The sequence below is a fragment of the Polyodon spathula genome, chromosome 24 (assembly GCF_017654505.1).
Source record: "Polyodon spathula isolate WHYD16114869_AA chromosome 24, ASM1765450v1, whole genome shotgun sequence".
Classification (NCBI taxonomy): Eukaryota; Metazoa; Chordata; class Actinopteri; order Acipenseriformes; family Polyodontidae; genus Polyodon; species Polyodon spathula.
In genome coordinates, this window is record NC_054557.1 from 25,006,661 (window position 1) to 25,024,941 (window position 18,281).

The following is an 18,281-nucleotide window of genomic DNA, read 5'->3' on the forward strand; positions in this document are numbered from 1 at the left end:
AATATATTTGCTATTTTTTTTTCTTCATCTGTGATTTTTCTATTTGTATCTCTTAGACATTTAACCTCCTCTTTTGAATGTTCTCTTGCTGCTATAATATTGGAAAAATATTATATACTTTTTGGAATTGGTTTTAGCCCCCTTAGCAATGCTCAGTTCTATCTCTCTCTTGGCCTTTCTAACTTCATTTTTGACTTGTGTTTGCAGTTTCAAGTACTCTTTCTGTGTACTTTGTTCTTGGTCCCTTTTAAACGCTCTGTAAAGTGCCTTTTTTCTCTGAATATTTTTTTAATCGATCTGTTTGTCCATTTTGTTTTAGATTTAGATTTGTCTACTTTTGTGATGCAATAGGTTTGCTCTAGTACTACATTAAAAAAAAAAATCTAGCCATCTTTTTTCCGTGGATGTTTTCTTTATTTTACTCCAATCTACTTCTGTTAGTCTCTGTTTCATACATTCATAGTTTACCTTTTTAAAATTGTAAACCTGAACTTTAGTTACTACTTTTGTGGTTTTAAAAAGCACTTCAGATGAGACCATGCTGTGATCTGAGTTTGCCAGTGGTTCTCTGACCTCTGTTTTAGTTATTCAGTCTCCGTTATTTGGAAAGACTAAATCAAGGCATGCCTCCTTTCTAGTCGTTGCCTTGACAAATTGCATAGGAAGCAGTCATTTGCCATTTCCACTATTTCAGTTTTGTCTGTCATGCTCCCCACTGGGTTTCCCCACTTTATAGGTTGGAAGTTGAAATCCCCCATTAATATGTTTTCTCCTTTGCTGCATGCAGTTCTAATGTCATTGCATAACAGGTTATTTTGCTCGGCATCTGAATTTGACTGTCTATAGCATGCCCCTATTATACTCTTTGAATTTTTGTCAGTTTATTTTGACCCATGCTGATTCGGCGTTGTTTTTTTTCTTCAAGATTTAACACATGGACTTTGACTGTTTTTGATGTATAGTGCTACCTCTACGCCTCTTCTGTCCTGCCTGTCTTTCCTGCCTGTCTTTCCTATACAGTGTATACCCACTGATATTATATTAGTCTCCATCAGTGTCTATAACAAAGTTTCTGTAACACCTGTCACATGGTAATTACTTGTTAATGCAGTAGCTTCAAGTTCTAAAATGTTGTTTCTGAGACTTCTAGCATTTAGATAAACACATTTAATGACTATCTTCCTGAGTTGTTGCAATTGATTTATTGTGGTCTCCCTTCTGTTTTTTGTTGTGTTGATTTCTCCCCCATTCCTTTCTAGTTTAAATGTTTCTTAACTAGAAAGGAAGGGGGGAGAAATCAACAAAACAGAAGGGAGACCACATCAAAACAAGGGCAACAACTCGAGTAAGATAGCCAATGTTAATTGAAGAGGGGATAGTATAATGACTGGTGACTGCTTAAGGCCTAACTACAGGTTTTACTGAAATCAATATGAAATGAAACACCATTACCGTTGTCTTCGGTTAATGAATAAATATTTGTTTATTCGTTTGAAGGTAGGTCACGGCAAGGATCTCATTCCTTCACTTCAGAGGGCCAGGAATTCAGGACTCAAACTGGCTGTGCACCTGGCTGAGGTAAGAGCGCTGGCATTACTGCTGCAGGGAGGCCGGAGTGTTGGACCTTTGGAGGTGGAATGCTTTGTTGGTCATTCCATTAAGCTGACCAAATTCTGTGTCATTTCCTCCGCTTGTGGTTGACGATACCTAAACCAAATGTGTAGGGTTGAAACAATTTTTCGATAGTACGATATATGTCGTGATTACGAATATTCGTGATAATCTGTCACAAAGATGGCTGCAGTGGGTGACGTCAGACCAGAAACCAGGAACCAGGAAATAAACAACAGAGGTGGAGTTTGGTGAGGCTGAGAGAATGGTCTCACTCAGCATTTAATTGTGCACAGACAGATGGAAAATAAAAGGTTGTAAGACAAACAAAACACAGGACACGGCACTGGTAGCCAAAACAAAGAGATGAAACAAAACGGACTAACACTAAATAAACACGGTGAGCTGATATTTTACCTATTATTATTATTATTACACCGTGTAACAAATTTTTTATTTTTTTTTGTTCCTGGGTAGTAAGTGTTATTTCCTAATTGCTTATGCCTCAAAAGTATAGAAAATGACTATTATTCCCCACAAACTTTGCTTTTATGACCAGGACAGTGATATTTTGAAATTTACCTATTTTCCAGAACATTCTAGATAGATTCAGTGCTGAGTAAACTTGGAGTAACTTCTAGAACTTTCTAGAACTTTCCAGTAATATAAATAGTAGTATAAATACAGGGGCCTTAAGCCCACTAGTTCAGTTTAGTTCCAGCTGCCTAAGTGGATACATATCTGCATTTTTCTGAGATGGCATCAAGAGGCTGCAAGCATCCGGCAGACGCATTTTGCTATGTCTGCGGCCAATTCATCAAGACAAGAGCGAAAAAGTACTCCGTGGAAGCATCTGCTAAGATGTGTGAGGCCTACAAGGCATATTTCGGCATGCCTGTCGGGGATCAAGACAAACCCTGGGCACCTCATTTCACCTGCGAGCACTGCAAAAAAAGCTCTGGAAGGTAAGATGGACAATTGTTGCTCGGAATTTTATGTTATAAAATTTGTTAAAATTTTTAAAATTGTAAAAGTTTTTAATTTTAAAATGTTTTACAATTTTCAGTGTTATTGAAAAAATATATCATATATGAAAAATGTTGCGAGAATCTCTTACACATTGGGTGAAATAAATGTATTTTTGTAGGATGGAACAGAGGGGAAAAGAGAGCCATGAAGTTCGCTATCCCAAGAATTTGGCGGGAACCCACTGACCACTCAAGCAACTGCTACTTCTGCATGGTGGACCCTTCCAAACGTCGGACTGGCAAGAATGCACCTGCTGTCACGTATCCGGACCTTCCTTCATCCATCGCCCCGGTGCCACACTGTCATGAGCTCCCCGTACCCACTCCTCCGGAGAGAGAGCAGCCGTCTTTAGAAGAGAGCAGCAAGTCAGAGAGCGAGGAAGACATTGTAGATCCAGATGACAATTTCAGAGGTGGAGCTGAGGAGAGAAACCCATACTACCCCAACCAAAAAGACCTCAACGACTTGATTAGAGATCTTGGTCTCACCAAGTCCAATGCCGAGCTTTTGACGTCTAGGCTCAAGCAGTGGAACTTGTTGGATGAATCGCCTGTAACCAGAATGAGTGGCGCCTCTTCGTTGACAGCTCATCCAGGAGCCTCAAAGCCGTGCTGCTCCATAATGGCAACAAGTACCCGTCTCTTCCCCTGGCTCACTCGGTGTACCTCAAAGAGGATTACAACAGCATCAAGACCTTGCTGGACGCCTTGAAGTATGATGAGAACGGCTGGGAGGTCATAGACTTCAAAATGGTGGCATTCCTGATGGGTCTCCAAGGCGGTTTTACCAAGTTTCCCTGCTATCTTTGCCTTTGGGACAGGAGGGACACCAAGGCGCACTACCACAAGCGGGACTGGTCACAGCGGACTGAGTTCTCTGTGGGGAGGAACAACGTCAAGTGGGAACCACTGTGGACTCCCGGAAGGTGCTGATGCCACCACTGCACATCAAATTGGGCCTTATGAAACAATTTGTCAGAGCTTTAGATAAGGAGTCGGCAGCCTTCAAGTACCTTCAAGACTTCTTCCCTAAGCTGTCTGAGGCAAAGGTCAAAGCCGGTGTCTTCGTCGGACCACAGATAAAGAAGATCCTGGAGTGCAATGAATTCCCCAAGAAGCTCACTAGTAAGGAGAAAGCAGCTTGACAGCTTTGTCACAGTGGTTCAGGGCTTCCTGGGCAATCACAAGGCCGAAAAATATGTGGAGCTGGTTGAGGCTCTGGTGAAGAACTACGGCACAATGGGCTGTAGGATGTCCCTCAAAGTCCATATCCTTGATGCTCATCTTGATAAATTCAAGGAGAACATGGGAGCGTACTCGGAGGAGCAAGGCAAGCGCTTCCACCAGGATATACTGGACTTTGAACGCCGCTACCAAGGACAGTATAATGAGAACATGATGGGAGACTACATTTGGGGGTGATTTACAGTATAATCGTAAATCTCGAAAAACTACTCACTTCTAAATCTTTTGTAGTCATTTTTATATTACTTTAGTATAAATACATGTTAATTTGATTTCATATGTTGTTTTTTTCTGACTTTATGTGAACTAAAAGACACAAATTCGCCCGTTTTCTCATTGGAAATAGGTACATTTCAAAATATCACTGTCCTGGTCACAAAAGCAAAGTCTGTGGGGAATAATAGCCATTTTCTATACTTTTGAGGCATAAGCAATTAAGAAATAACACTTACTACCCAGGAACAAAAATTGTGTTACATAGTGTTGTTATTATTATTATTATATTATTATTATTATTATTATTTTATTATTATTACCTCCATCTCCAATCCCGTTCTCCACTCACCGAACACACAACCCCGAATGAGTGAAAACATGCTGCTTTTGTGCAGCTGTACCGAGACTCGACTGCTAATCAATCATTCAATTGGAGTCGCGGGACAACTGCACGTGAATTAATAAAGTGCAATTCCCCGTGCTCACATATTATTACTTTTTACTTGCATGTGAAGTGCTGTGCAATCCTCGTGCCTAAATACAAATATACATTTTAAACACTCGTGTTACACAGACCCGTTTATATCCCGTGTACCAATGACTACACACCAACATTAACACACAACATACAACACAAAATACACAATGGGGTGGTCACTTTGCCACATAATCGTATCGTTAACATTATTTAATTATTCGATAATCGTAGAAAACGTGGCTAGAAGTAAGTAATAAATAAATGTATTATTATTATTATTATTATTATTATTATTATTATTATTATTATTATTATTATTATTATTATTATTATTATTATGTTTTAAGCCAGGATTTCTGCATTGTGTTTCACAGATAGTGAAGGTTAGGTGGTACAGTATTAACAAGATGCAATGCATGATGCTGCAGCTTTCGCTGAATTAAAAAAAAACAAAAACAAAAAAAAAAACGTTTTTTGTAAACTCGTGTAGAGTATGTAAAGCTTAGATTCCAAAGTACTGTAATCTGTTTGGAATCAATATTTTAGTAATACTCCTGTAATATGTTAAACTTGCTAGGCTTGTTGCGAATGCTGTTTTTTTTTTCCCTTTGATGCTACCAGGGCATAATTACCCCTTGCATTGAATTGCTGTGCGCAAGCTTTTACTAAACAGCAATGTCTTCATCTAGACAATGTGGGGAAGCTATAAAAAAGGCCAACAAGATGCTCGGATACATTGTGAAAAGTGTCGAATTTAAATCAAGGGAAGTAATGAAAACTGTACAATGCACTAGTAAGACCTCATCTTGAATATTGTGTGCAGTTCTGGTCACCTCGCTATAAAAAAAATATTGCTGCTCTAGAAAGAGTGCAAAGAAGAGCGACCAGAATTATTCCGGGCATAAAAAGCATGTCATATGCAGACAGGCTAAAAGAGTTGAAGCTGTTCAGTCTTGAACAAAGAAGACTACGTAGCGACCTAATTCAAGCATTCAAAATTCTAAAAGGTATTGACAGTGTCGACCCAAGGGACTTTTTTGACCTGAAAAAAGAAACAAGGACCAGGGGTCACAAATGGAGATTAGACAAAGGGGCATTCAGAACAGAAAATAGGAGGCACTTTTTTACACAGAGAATTGTGAGGGTCTGGAATCAACTCCCCAGTAATGTTGTTGAAGCTGACACCCTGGGATCCTTCAAGAAGCTGCTTGATGAGATTCTGGGATCAATAAGCTACTAACAACCAAACGAGCAAGATGGGCCGCATGGCCTCCTCTCGTTTGTAAACTTTCTTATGTTCTTATGTTAAAATAATAACATCACAGGGAGAGGAATGCACCCAAAATGTATGGTGCAATCATCGATATTTACTAGAACGATTATATTTTGTGAGCCCAATTAATCGATTGGTATTTTCAGGCTTAACTGACAGCCTTAGTGTGTACTTTCACTACAAAAAAATATATAGCGGGGAAATACAGTCCCATAGGGTGCACCTCCGCAGAATGCGGCAAAAGTACAACAACGAAAACAGGAACAACTTCAAACATGCCCTTCAGTACTTAGCACGCAGTGGATTTAAAAAACATCACCAGCCAACAAGCAAGGTCACTTTAATAATGTACTTTTTTTCCAGTGCGGCATCTTCCCTATACTGTCCTCTGTTCCACCCTCAATTGTCAGTGTATCATTTCAATACATTCATAAAATGTACACGTTATAGGCTATTGTGCCAGCAGAAAAACAGGCTTCCTCGGGTAATAACGGGTTGATAACGGTATTGAAATGTGTTTTCTTAAATTTATAAATAATGACAAAAAACGAATAAAAAAAAGGAATATGCATAAAGAACATCATGCCCATACTGCTCTATTCCATACGTACAGGTTATATAGTACAAAATAATTGATTTATTTTGCAGACTGGAAAAAAAAGAGAATAGTTAGCAGTATGTGTCTAAAGCAAGTACTTTAAATGTATTGAAAGAAGTACAGATGCTTCATATTTTGTAATTATGTACATTTAAATAAATAAAATGTATAAATAAAGCAGGAGGAAAAAAGCTTAGTCCCATTCTGACAGATTTAAATAAAGGGATCATGGTAATAGAAGGACAATTTCATTAAGATTATTTTCTTCCACCTGTGTGCTAGTAATTTTTTTCACTCTTGCTAGAATCTTGCTCTTTTTTAAAGTCTGTAGCTTCCTTGTGTTGCAGACCATATCCCACAGAGAAGAAGACATAACTTTTTGTTTTTTTCTGTTTATTCATAAAAAAGTAATTGAAAAACAACAGCTGCTATCATGATAATCGGTGTATCGTGAAAGAGTGGGCTCTCAACTATTCGTATCGTGGAAATTTACTATCGTTTCATCCCTACACATGTGATGGAGAAAAGGGTTTGAGGGCAGGAGTCCTGTGCACACACAGGAAGAGCAGTGTGTCACAGGAATCCCCTGCAGTGTAGAGAGGTGTAAGAGCTGTGAGTACAGTTGGCGCCGCTTTATCGGGAGGCCTCGGGAGAAGTAAAAAATATACCAAATAAGAGGCTGACCCAATTAAACGAGAGCCATTTGAGACGACCTTTGTCATGCTTTTTTTATTTCTAAATGAAAAGTAAAAGAATACAATTACATCACATTATGATTACATGTTAATTGCATACAGTAGCTCTCAAAAGTATACACCCCCCCTTGGACTTTTCCACATTGTATTGTGTTACAACATGGAATCAGAATGGATTTAATTAGGACTTTTTGCCACTGATCAACATAAAAAAGTCCATAATGTCAAAGTGAAAAATAAAATCTACAAATTGTTCTAAATTAATTACAAATATAAAACAGAAAATAATTGATTGCATAAGTATTCACCCCCTTTGCTATGACACACCTAAATAAGCTTTATAAGTCACATAATTAGCTGAATGAAGTCGACTTGTGTGCAATTAAGGTGTTTCACATGATTTCAGATTAAATAAACCTGTCTCTGGGAGGTCCCACAGTTGGTTAGTACATTTCCTAACAAAAACTACATCATGAAGACGAAGGAACATTCAACTCAAATCCAGAATAAGGTTCTTCAAAAGCAGCAATCAGGGGTAGGATAAGAACATTTCCAAGGCATTGAATATCCCCTGGAGCACAGTAAAGTCCATTATTAAGAAATGGAGACAACTGTTTAGAATATGGCACAATTATGAATCTGTCTAGAACAGGCTGTCCTCAAAAACTGAGTATCCGGGTGAGAAGGGCACAAGTCAGGGAGGTCACCAAGACGCCCATGGCAACTCATAAAGGAGTTAGTCTGCCACAGCTGAGCTGGGAGACACTGTGCATACGGCAACAATAGCCCAGGTGCTTCACAAAACTGGCTCGTGAAGATAGAGGGCAAAATGGATGCAGCAGAGTAAAGAGAAATCCTGGAGGAAAACCTGCTGAAGTCTGCAAGAGACCTGGGACTTGGGAGAAGATTCATCTTCCAGCAGGACAATGACCCCATACAGCCAAAGCCACACTGGAGTGGCTTAAAAACAAAAAGGTCAATGTCCTGGAGTGGCCCAGTCAAAGCCTGGACCTCAATCCATTTGAGAATAGGTGGAAAGAGTTGAAAATTGCTGTTCACCAAAGGTCCCCATCCAACTTGACGGAGCTTGAGCAATTTTGCAAAGAACAATGGGCAAAAATTGCAGTGTTCAGATGTGCAAAGCTGGTAGAGATCCAAATAGACTCATGGCTGTAATTGCTGCCAAAGGTGCCTCTACCAAATATTGACTCAAGGGGGTGAATACTTATGCAATCAATTATTTTTTTGTTTTGTATTTGTAATTAATTTAGAACAATTTGTAGATTTTTCACTTTGACATTATGGACTTTTTTGTGTTGATCAGTCTCAAAAACTCCTAATTAAATCAATTTTGATTTCATGTTGTAACACAATAAAATGTGGAAAAGTCCAAGGGGGTGAATACTTGAGAGCCACTGTAATATAAAATATTTTTAATTATGTAGTTAATTGTTTTTTTATTCCTATACAAAATTAATCTTTTTTTTTTTTTTATTATTATTTATTTCTACATGAAATGAGAAATTGCATTTTACCACAAGGCGAGGCACCTGCGATGTTGACACGACAACTTTCTTTGCAACAGCAGCCTGAGAAACCACAGGAGACTCCGGCTCTTTGGGGTGTTCAACAGTGAAATCATGTACTCACTGCACTGTGCTACGCGTACCTGTATTGCTCTGAAAAGTGATCTCCGGTCATCATTTATAAATACTGTATCCATATTAAACGAAGTGATGTCCCAATTAAATGACATAAATAGCATTGGGAAGAACCTAGAGTTGTATCCCATTTAAACAGAAATCCTGATTATCAATATCCTGATTAGGCGGTGCTAGCTGTATCAAGAGAATCAGTGACCTGCTATATTGTATCAAGAGAATCAAAGACCTTCTACACTCTATCATCAGAATTAACGACCTACTATACTGTATTAACCCTCTTTCAATACCCTTTCAGGTGACCAGTCAGCAGGAAGAGACTCGATTGCTCCTGAGTCTCCCCCCCGACAGGATAGGACATGGTACCTTCCTTCACCCAGAAGTGGGCGGGTCACAGGAGCTAGTGGACACCGTGATGATGAAACACATCCCTCTGGGTAAGCATGAGGGAGGACCTGCAGTACTGGAACAAGCAGGGGCATTGCGTGAAGCTGAGCATGTCAGCCGTGCTGGTATTGAATATAGGATTGAAATTCAAGCAGGAGAATTGAGTGAAGCTGGGCATGTCAGCCGTGATGGTATTGAATATAGGATTGAAATTGTCTTAAGTGACACAAAACCATGACAGAAAGTTACAGCTTTCACTGCTGTGCTCTGATGTTTGTTATTAAGTTCCAAGGATCATTCATTCAGTCAGAGTTGGTATGTCAGCACATCACAAAGAAACCCAATTGTACCATGTTGACTTTCTACTATGCTTTTTTCTTAATATTGTGACAGCTGACATTAACTGTTTAAAAACAAAATATTTCATAATATATGAGGCACCCCTCGAAATTCACTTGCAAAACAAAGATAATTTGGTCATGAATAGAAAACAAATATACTGTAGATTAATTTTTAAATCCTAGGTATTAATAATAAATCTGTATGTAATAGTTCTAGGACTGCAAGAATCTGTGCATGGGCATGTAAACAGACCTTGGCTTTAAATCTTGATTTTGTTCACTTTCCGTGCCGATATTCACTCATATTCATTCACCGTCCTGTAACCCTTATTGCCTGCTTTGGGCAGTGCTCCTGTATCTCTTATTGCCTGCTGTGGGGAGTGCTCCGGTAGCCCTTATTGCCAGCTGTGGGCAGTGCTGTATCCCTTATTAACTGATGTGGGCAGTGCTGTATCCTTTATTACCTTCTGTGGGCAGTTCTATATCCCTTATTACCTGCTGTGGGCAGTGCTGTGTCCTTTATTGCCAGCAGGGGGCAGTGCTGTATCCCTTATTGCCAGCTGGGGGCAGTGTTGTATCCCTTATTACCTGCTGGGGGCAGTGCTGTATCCCTTATTGCCAGCTGGGGGCAGTTCTGTATCCCTTATTACCTGCTGTGGGCAGTGCTGTATCCCTTATTACCTGCTGTGGGCAGTGCTGTATCCCTTATTGCCAGCTGGGGGCAGTGCTGTATCCCTTATTACCTGCTGTGGGCAGTGCTGTATCCCTTATTACCTGCTGTGGGCAGTGCTGTATCCCTTATTGCCAGCTGGGGGCAGTGCTGTATCCCTTATTGCCAGCTGGGGGCAGTGCTGTATCCCTTATTACCTGCTGTGGGCAGTGCTGTATCCCTTATTGCCTGCTGTGGGCAGTGCTGTATCCCTTATTGCCAGCTGTGGGCAGTGCTGTATCCCTTATTGCCAGCTGGGGGCAGTGCTGTATTCCTTATTACCTGCTGAGGGCAGTGCTCTAATTCTTTTGGAGGAAGCTGTATAGAAACTGCACAATGCTACTGAACCCATGAGGGGTTGTTAGAATATCCTCTTTTCCTCTAACTGCTCTTGACTGTGTGTCTCTCTCTCTCTCTCGCTATAGAGCTGTGCTTGACCTCCAACATCAAGGGCCAGACTGTCTCCTCCTACGATAAACATCACTTCCTATACTGGTACAACCTGGGCCATCCCTGTGTCCTCTGTGTGAGTTCACCAGTCTTAGAGTAGGAATGACTGTCCATAAAACACTGCTGTGTGTGTGACTGTATACACACATGTTCCTATCTGTATACACACATGTTCCTATCTGTATACACACATGTTCATATATGTATACACACAACATAACATGTCCATATCTGTATTTATAATGCGGGACTTTTCCTCATTTGTCCCAGTCATTTTTTGTTAATAACATTATTAAACATAGCAAGCTGCCCCAATTTAGACCAGAACAACCAGGCCAGATGACTCCAGGGACTTGGAGTCCAATTGATTGATTGATGCATTGATTGATGAGGCTATCAGGGTTACATGTTCACCACCTGCAGTAAACAACATTATTATTATTATTATTATGGATGGAGTTTTCTCCAGAACAATTAGGAATTAAACTACATTAAAATATATCTTGTTTATCTATGATGACAGAGTTCAGGTTAATGTGTGTCCCATTCTCCCTCTGTCCAGACGGATGATAAGGGTGTTTTTGCCACCGAGCTCTCCCAGGAGTACCAGTTGGCTGCCACTACCTTCAACCTGAGCACAGCTGAGGTGTGGGCCCTGTCGGAGCAGGCGATCAACTGGTGCTTCGCCCCGGAGTCTGTCAAGCAGGATCTGAGGCGCCGGTGGGCACAACTCAAACGAGAGATGCACAGCTGACAGACTTTTCAAGAACCTCTGATTGCTGTGTGTTTCTCTTTGTGGGTAACAGCTGAAATTAAACCCAGACTTACATTTTTTCCCTTTGTGTTGCAATAAAACCTTTCACCTGTATGGCTTTTAACCCTTAGCGGTCCATTTACTCAGCACTGTCAGGTCCAATTTATTTTCACACTCGCTGTATTTTACATGCGCTGTTTAATTTTTTTTTTTTTCAGAGTGTAACAGTTTTAAAAGGCCCTGCATTGCAAAAGGACATTAGTACTGCATCTCCAGCCAAGCCCCACCCTGCTGTTCGCTGTATTTTTCACATACCTCTTTGTTGACATACATACTGATAAATCCTCTCCTGATCGCTCGTTTTATCACCAAACTCCTTAATAATGCGATCCAAGTCATTATTTTATAACTATACCATCTCAGAAAGCTCTGCAAATGTCTGTGATATTCTTGAGGAGTTTTGATATTCACTATTTTTTTTTTCAGCTTTATTCAGCTCCTATCGCTCTCAACCATTGAAAGGTTTTCTCAGCTTTTTCCAGAGAAAAAACGACTAGAGACCTGTGACAGGGTCCGACATTGGAATGGAAAGGGAAAATTGTAATGTTGGACCTGGTCAGACAGGAGTGGGTTAAAACTCTTGCTTCCCTGACCTTGTAGCATAAATTGTTTCGGCTTAATAAGCTGTTTTGAGCCTGTGTACAAACCAATTGAAACACACTATACACGTCGGGTTTTTGTGATAAACACGCACCTTGTGTGGGGTAGTGTACACATTGTTCCAGTTAAATTGCACAAGCTCTTACTGTTTCATCAGCCTTTAATCCTTTCATTCTACAACTCGTTACTTATACTTCCCATTTAAATGGTAAATAAATCATTGAAACTATCTGTAAACGTGTGATTTTCCTGTGTTTAGTGTACGCTCTGGATTAGCGCAGGGTTAATAAACTCTTAGAATTAAGCAGTTTGCAAGCACTAGCCATGTTGTTCAACCTTGTGATACGTGGGTATAGTGCTTTGCTGCCTGTCAGAATTGAGCAAAAGTCATATCATTGTACTTAAATGGAACTTGTTATTTGGGTTTCTGCTGACATTAGTAAAGTGAAGAAGAAATGCAGATCTAACTTTTAATATACTTTGTCTCATGGTAGGAAAACAAGACCAAATATGGTGAAGGATATTACGTAGGGTAGCTATAAACTAAAATCTACATTGATGCCAGCTCAGACATTACTCCTTCTGTGGCTTACTGTATTCTAAGAAATCAAACCTCTTACACACCCAACAAAATACATTTTAAATGAAGAAATATGTGTTTAAAAATGGGATGTGAAAGTTCCCAAGTCTGCAGTGCATGCAGATGAATGTAATGTGATGCACTAGACCAGTGGTTCTCAAAGTAATTTTGGCACGGACATAAATTGATCTTACTTGGCTTTGTGGGCATGCTGACTATTGCATAAGTTCTTCTTACACAGTGCCTTGTGACTTTTTTTTTTTTTTTTTTTTTTTTTTTTTTTTTTTTTTAAGAGTTTTACTGGGGTTATTCTTGGCTCACTCTGATAAGGCCAAGTTTCAGGTAGTAACTGTGCGTGCTGCGCTTATTCTTTCAAAAATTTACAACTACGCAATGCAAATATTTGTAAATAGCATGTTTACACAGATAACCATGAATAAAAGTGTAGATAGCGTCTTGCTTTGTTTTAATTTGACAAATTTGTCAACACTACTCTGTTTTAAAGATTGCTTATCTGCAGTACAATTATTCAGAGAAAGTGGATTCGTAACTAATTATACTACGGTGTTTCCCTTGTCTGGTGAATAATAAAATAGAATAATAGATAGAAAATTTAATTCTAAATACTGAAATGTATTATTTTTCTCAATAACAGGTAAAATTCAGTACTTACCCAGCATATGCTCACGAATGATTGGACAGCTGTCAGATCTTTCACTTTCCCATTGGCTACTCACTCGCCTTCAATTTTAATGAAGAATACCGTGAACGGCCTCTGCTTGCTTATGATTGGACAGCTGCGTAAAACTTGGCAGATATTTCACTCTCCTATTGGTTAAACTTAGTCGGTACCTGCACCTGAAACGGACGCAGTTTATGTCCCACCCAGCTAACTTATGATTGGGCTACTGCAGAGACAATGCAACTGTTCAATTGGTTGCTCGTATCGCAAAAGCCATTCCAGAAAAAAAAAAAAAAACAGATGTCGCATACATAAGCAGCATAAGCGAGCAGCACTATCAAGAGACTGCTGTGGTGCTTTTGTTGGAAAACGTGTTTAAAGCTTTCTTTATTTTCCCGCGCTACAAACCGCCAGAAATGTGTTCACGACCTATAATTTAAGAACAGCTCCAGGAGCCATGATGGCCTGGCTTCGCGGGCACGACTTTGAGGACCACTGCACTAGACCCATGTAAGCTGTGTGGGAAAGCAGAAGGTACTGCTACTGACATCATTAGGGTGATAGTGGGAACCCGTGCAACCTCCATTGTCCCTCCTTGCTGCACTGACCAATGTGGGTTAATGGCAATGTTGGCAGAAATCCACCCCCTGGAAAGGTCACAACTGCAGTGGCCAGTGGGTTGTGACAAATCAAGCCCACAGTCAAAGCTATGCTTTATGGGCTTCAGTAGCATTATATGAAAGATGCATCTCCTTCTTACCTCATCAATTTGTTGTGATGTATAAGACAGCTGATGTGAATAACTGATAGATAACTGATGGTATGTGTTTGGTTGTCAGGTACTTCCAAAACTGCACACATTATAATTATTAGTGGTTTGGTGAAGCCAGTTCATATTGAATTATTAAGTGCATTGAAATGTAGGAATATAATGAGTTGCCTGTCTCTGTCTTTACTTACATACATCACACTGACATTAACTTACCCAGAGAACTGCTTAACCAGTTGTCAGGAAAACAGTACGCCTCTTAGTACAAGTTATTGAGAGTATCGGAATCTCTGGAATAAAAGGTGATGCCTGTCCTACTGTATGTATTTTACACTGTACATTTCAACATACTATATGGTTTAGTTTAACTGAAACCTTCAACAAAATGCACACACTGAATGAGTGAGACACAGCAGCTGTGTATTAATGTGAGAGTTTTAACACTACAAATGTTCAGAAGCTTCAGCAATTCCACCTCCAGAGCTATGACTTAATGGGCACCAGGGGTCACCCTTGCTTTGCAGCAAGGCCTCCATTTAACGCTTCTACAGGTTGAACCGGTCACAAACTGAGAAGAACAGCAGCAGCAAGTCATGCAACAGACACCACTCTCCATTTACTACTTGAATTCCTGAACTGAGGGGCAGGAGGGCACAAGGACAGCTTCATTTTTATGGAGATGTGTGACGGAAAGATGAGTTCTGGTGATGAATCTTCCTCCCAACCTGTGAGGGCGCTAAAGAACGGGAGGAGAAGCATCTGGAAGGGCTGGCCTGACAGTTCGTTTCCGGGTCAGGGAAGTGGGTCAGCCTGGAGGGAAGCGCGACTCTGTTGTAAGACCGTATTGATTTGAGAGATAAACGAGAGGCAGCTGCAAGTAATAAGGCAGCTGCAACCGTTTATCTCGATATCATGCGGGATTACATATAGGGGCCAGGGTAACGCTGGTCTTTTCCTTCGTTTGGGTTAAACGCTTGGAGAGAGAAGGATCGAGAGAAGAGCTCTCGTTGTAAAGAGGAATTGCGTGTTGTGTTTGTTTTGTAATTGTCTGCGTTTTGCACCACCAGACAGTTAACTCACCTATCCGGAGCTGTCGACCAGGGTCAGCACAATCCGGATCACCACTGCACGGAACCGTCACGAAATACAGTGTCTTCACCCACCACAAGCACGTCTGCACTCACCCAGGACTGGTGACCGTGTGTTCGTTTTGTTCGGGACTGTGTCCTATTATTGCTATCCCCGTGCTTTACACATTGTTGTGTATAGCCGGGGATTTATTATTTAACGGTCACCAGACCTGGATTATAAATAAAAGCACCTTTTCACTGGAAACTGTTGTCTGCCTGTCACTCCTGCATCGCATCACCGCTATACCTGTTCCCCTCCACTAGCCACTTTGCCACACGTGGTGTCAGAACACGGGACTATGGACCGCAACGCGCTGGCGGAGCTGCTGCAGGCACTGGAGACCAGACGGGATGCAGAGGAGAGACGGAGGGAGGAGCGCTATACGGCGCTCATTGAACGGGTAGGGCTGATCGTTGCTGCAGGAGCGACCCCTACCGGAACATCATTGATGTCGGCCCCGAAGGCACGGGCCATGAAAATGACGGCGGAGGATGATCCGGAGGCATTTTTGGTGGCGTTCGAGCGGCTGGCAACCGCGGCGGGATGGCCTCGGGAGTTCTGGGCAAGCCAGCTAGGACCTTGCCTGATCGGGGAAGCGCAGGCAGCTTACCAAGCCCTGAGCGACCAGTACGCCACTGACTATGACCTAGTCAAGCAGGCTATCCTCCGTCGTCTCAACATCACCGCGGAGACCCACCGGACGCGGTTCCGCGAGTACCGGAGAGCCCCGGAGACACGCCCCAGGGTGGTGGCACAGCGGTTGTGCGACCACATGGTCCATTGGCTGACCCCAGAGAAGAAGACCGCTCAACAAATGGGGGAAGCCATTGTGGTGGAACAATTCTGCCATGTGGTCGGCGCCGAAACTCAGGCGTGGGTACGGCGCCACAACCCTGACACCCTGGAGGAGGCGGTCAAATTGGCCGAAGATTTTGAGGACTCTTTGACGTCAGCCCGGGTCGGGATCCTGTCAGCCCCTGCCCTGCTCAGGAACCAACCTCTCCCTCCCTCTCCTCCAACACCACCACCATCACCCTCGGTCCCGGCACCCAGACCTCCCAGACCGCCGACCCCGTTGGGCCCCCTTGCCTCCCCCCCATGGAGACCGAGGATGGCCCCCAGCTGGGGTAGAGGTGTTGCCCCTGCCCCGTTGCCCTACCAGCAGCGGGACAGATACATGCCCCCTCTGTCCCTCCATATGTAACCAGCCAGGACATAGGGCCAGGTCATGCCCCGCTGCTATGGAGTGTGACGTGGCTGCATGCAACTGGACACCTGGAACGGGTAAGCAGGGGGAAAACGGTTGGGAGGGGCCCTGTCTGATTGACGTGGTTTTAGGGAATGTGAAAACCCACGCGTTAGTGGACACAGGGTGTGAGCAGACCTTGATCAGGACAGCTCTCTTGGGCGGTATGTCGTGGCGGCCACAAGGTCAGGTGGCCATCTCCTGTATCCATGGAGACACGGCGGCATACCCCACCCTAAAAGTATATTTATCGGTAGATAAAACGGGTAGTCGGGGTGGCGGAAAGGTTGCCGCACCCAGTTATTCTGGGCCGAGACTGGCCAAAATTCAAAGAATTGGTGCAAATAATGGCAGTCTCAGCCACACACGTAAACGTGGCAGAAAAAGGGAAAAAGGAACGGATTGGTGATGTGTTTCCTTTTCATCCTGAAATGTTTTCCCCTCTGTTCCGTCCTAGAAAAACAAATAAGGAGAGACGGACCGCGAAATGGGAGGGAGCGTCTTTGAGACAAGGCTGGGGTCTGGTGGGAGAGTGCTGTAATGGTAACAAACGCCAGTCGAAGGGAGTGGGAACGCAGTGTGACCGAGAGAGCGAGGTTACTGGGCCGACTAGGGCAGAGGTTATTCCAGCCCCTCTCAATATACCGGACCCGTGGTACTCAAGCGCGGACCTAGTGTGGGGCCAAAAGAACGACCCGTCACTGGTGCACGCTTGGGGGCAGGTCCGGTCCATTGAAGGTAAGGATGTTGATGGCGCTGGGCCGCTAGTATATCCACATTTCAGTATAAAGGGGCAATTACTATATAGGGTAAACCTAGCCGCGGGCACAGGACAGCCTGTAACACAATTATTGGTTCCCCCGTCTTGTCGGACCGAGGTCATGAGGCTGGCGCATGATATCCCTTTTGCGGGGCACCTCGGAGCCGAGAAGACGAGGGAGCGAATATTGGCTCGATTCTATTGGCTCGGTCTTCATACTGATGTGTCGAAATATGTAGCCACATGCCCAGACTGCCAGCGAGTAGCGCCAGGTCGAGTGCGCCCCGCTCCTTTGGTCCCACTGCCGATTATTTCCACTCCGTTCGAGCGCATTGCAATGGACATAATGGGCCCTTTGCTACCTTCTGACTCTGGGTATACGCATATATTAGTAGTGGTGGATTATGCAACGCGATACCCAGAGGCAGTTCCATTGAGGTCCACTAGTGCAGCTGCAATAGCCACCGAGTTAGCGCAGATTATGGCTAGAGTAGGGATCCCCAAGGAGATTTTGACGGATCACGGAACCAATTTTTTGTCCAATACGTTACAGCAGGTGTACAAAATATTAAAAATACGTCCCATCAGGACGTCCGTTTATCATCCACAATCGGACGGTTTGGTTGAACGTTTTAATCAGACCTTAAAGTCGATGCTGAGGCGATTTGTAACACAGGAGCAGAAACATTGGGCATCGCTTCTTCCCTACCTCCTTTTTGCGGTGAGAGAAGTGCCGCAGAGTTCAACGGGGTTCTCCCCCTTTGAGCTCCTGTACGGCCGGCAGCCTCGCGGCATTCTCGACCTGCTGAGGGAGGGGTGGGAGGAGCACAAAGGCTCGTCTAAAAATGTAGTGAAGTATGTGCTCCTACTACGAGATCGGCTGGATTTGGTCGGTCGTTTGGCCCAAGACAACCTCAGATCGGCTCAGCACCGACAACAGCAGCATTACAACAAAAATGCACGGATTCGAACCTTTCGACCAGGGGACAAGGTAATGCTGCTACTTC

At 42.7% G+C, this 18,281-nt stretch overlaps 1 protein-coding gene across 2 annotated transcripts in view; it reads left to right on the plus strand.

Moving 5' to 3' along the window:
• adal (adenosine deaminase-like) overlaps positions 1-11,637 on the plus strand; it is a 51,683-nt gene extending 40,046 nt beyond the window's left edge. For both annotated transcript variants that reach the window (XM_041226069.1, XM_041226068.1), the window contains 4 exons: positions 1,498-1,578; positions 9,104-9,242; positions 10,668-10,768; positions 11,255-11,637. In XM_041226069.1, the coding sequence (XP_041082003.1) occupies positions 1,498-1,578; positions 9,104-9,242; positions 10,668-10,768; positions 11,255-11,446 (513 nt within the window). In that variant the 3' untranslated portion in view covers positions 11,447-11,637. The remainder of the gene's footprint in view (positions 1-1,497; positions 1,579-9,103; positions 9,243-10,667; positions 10,769-11,254) is intronic.
• Positions 11,638-18,281: the final 6,644 nt, after the last annotated feature.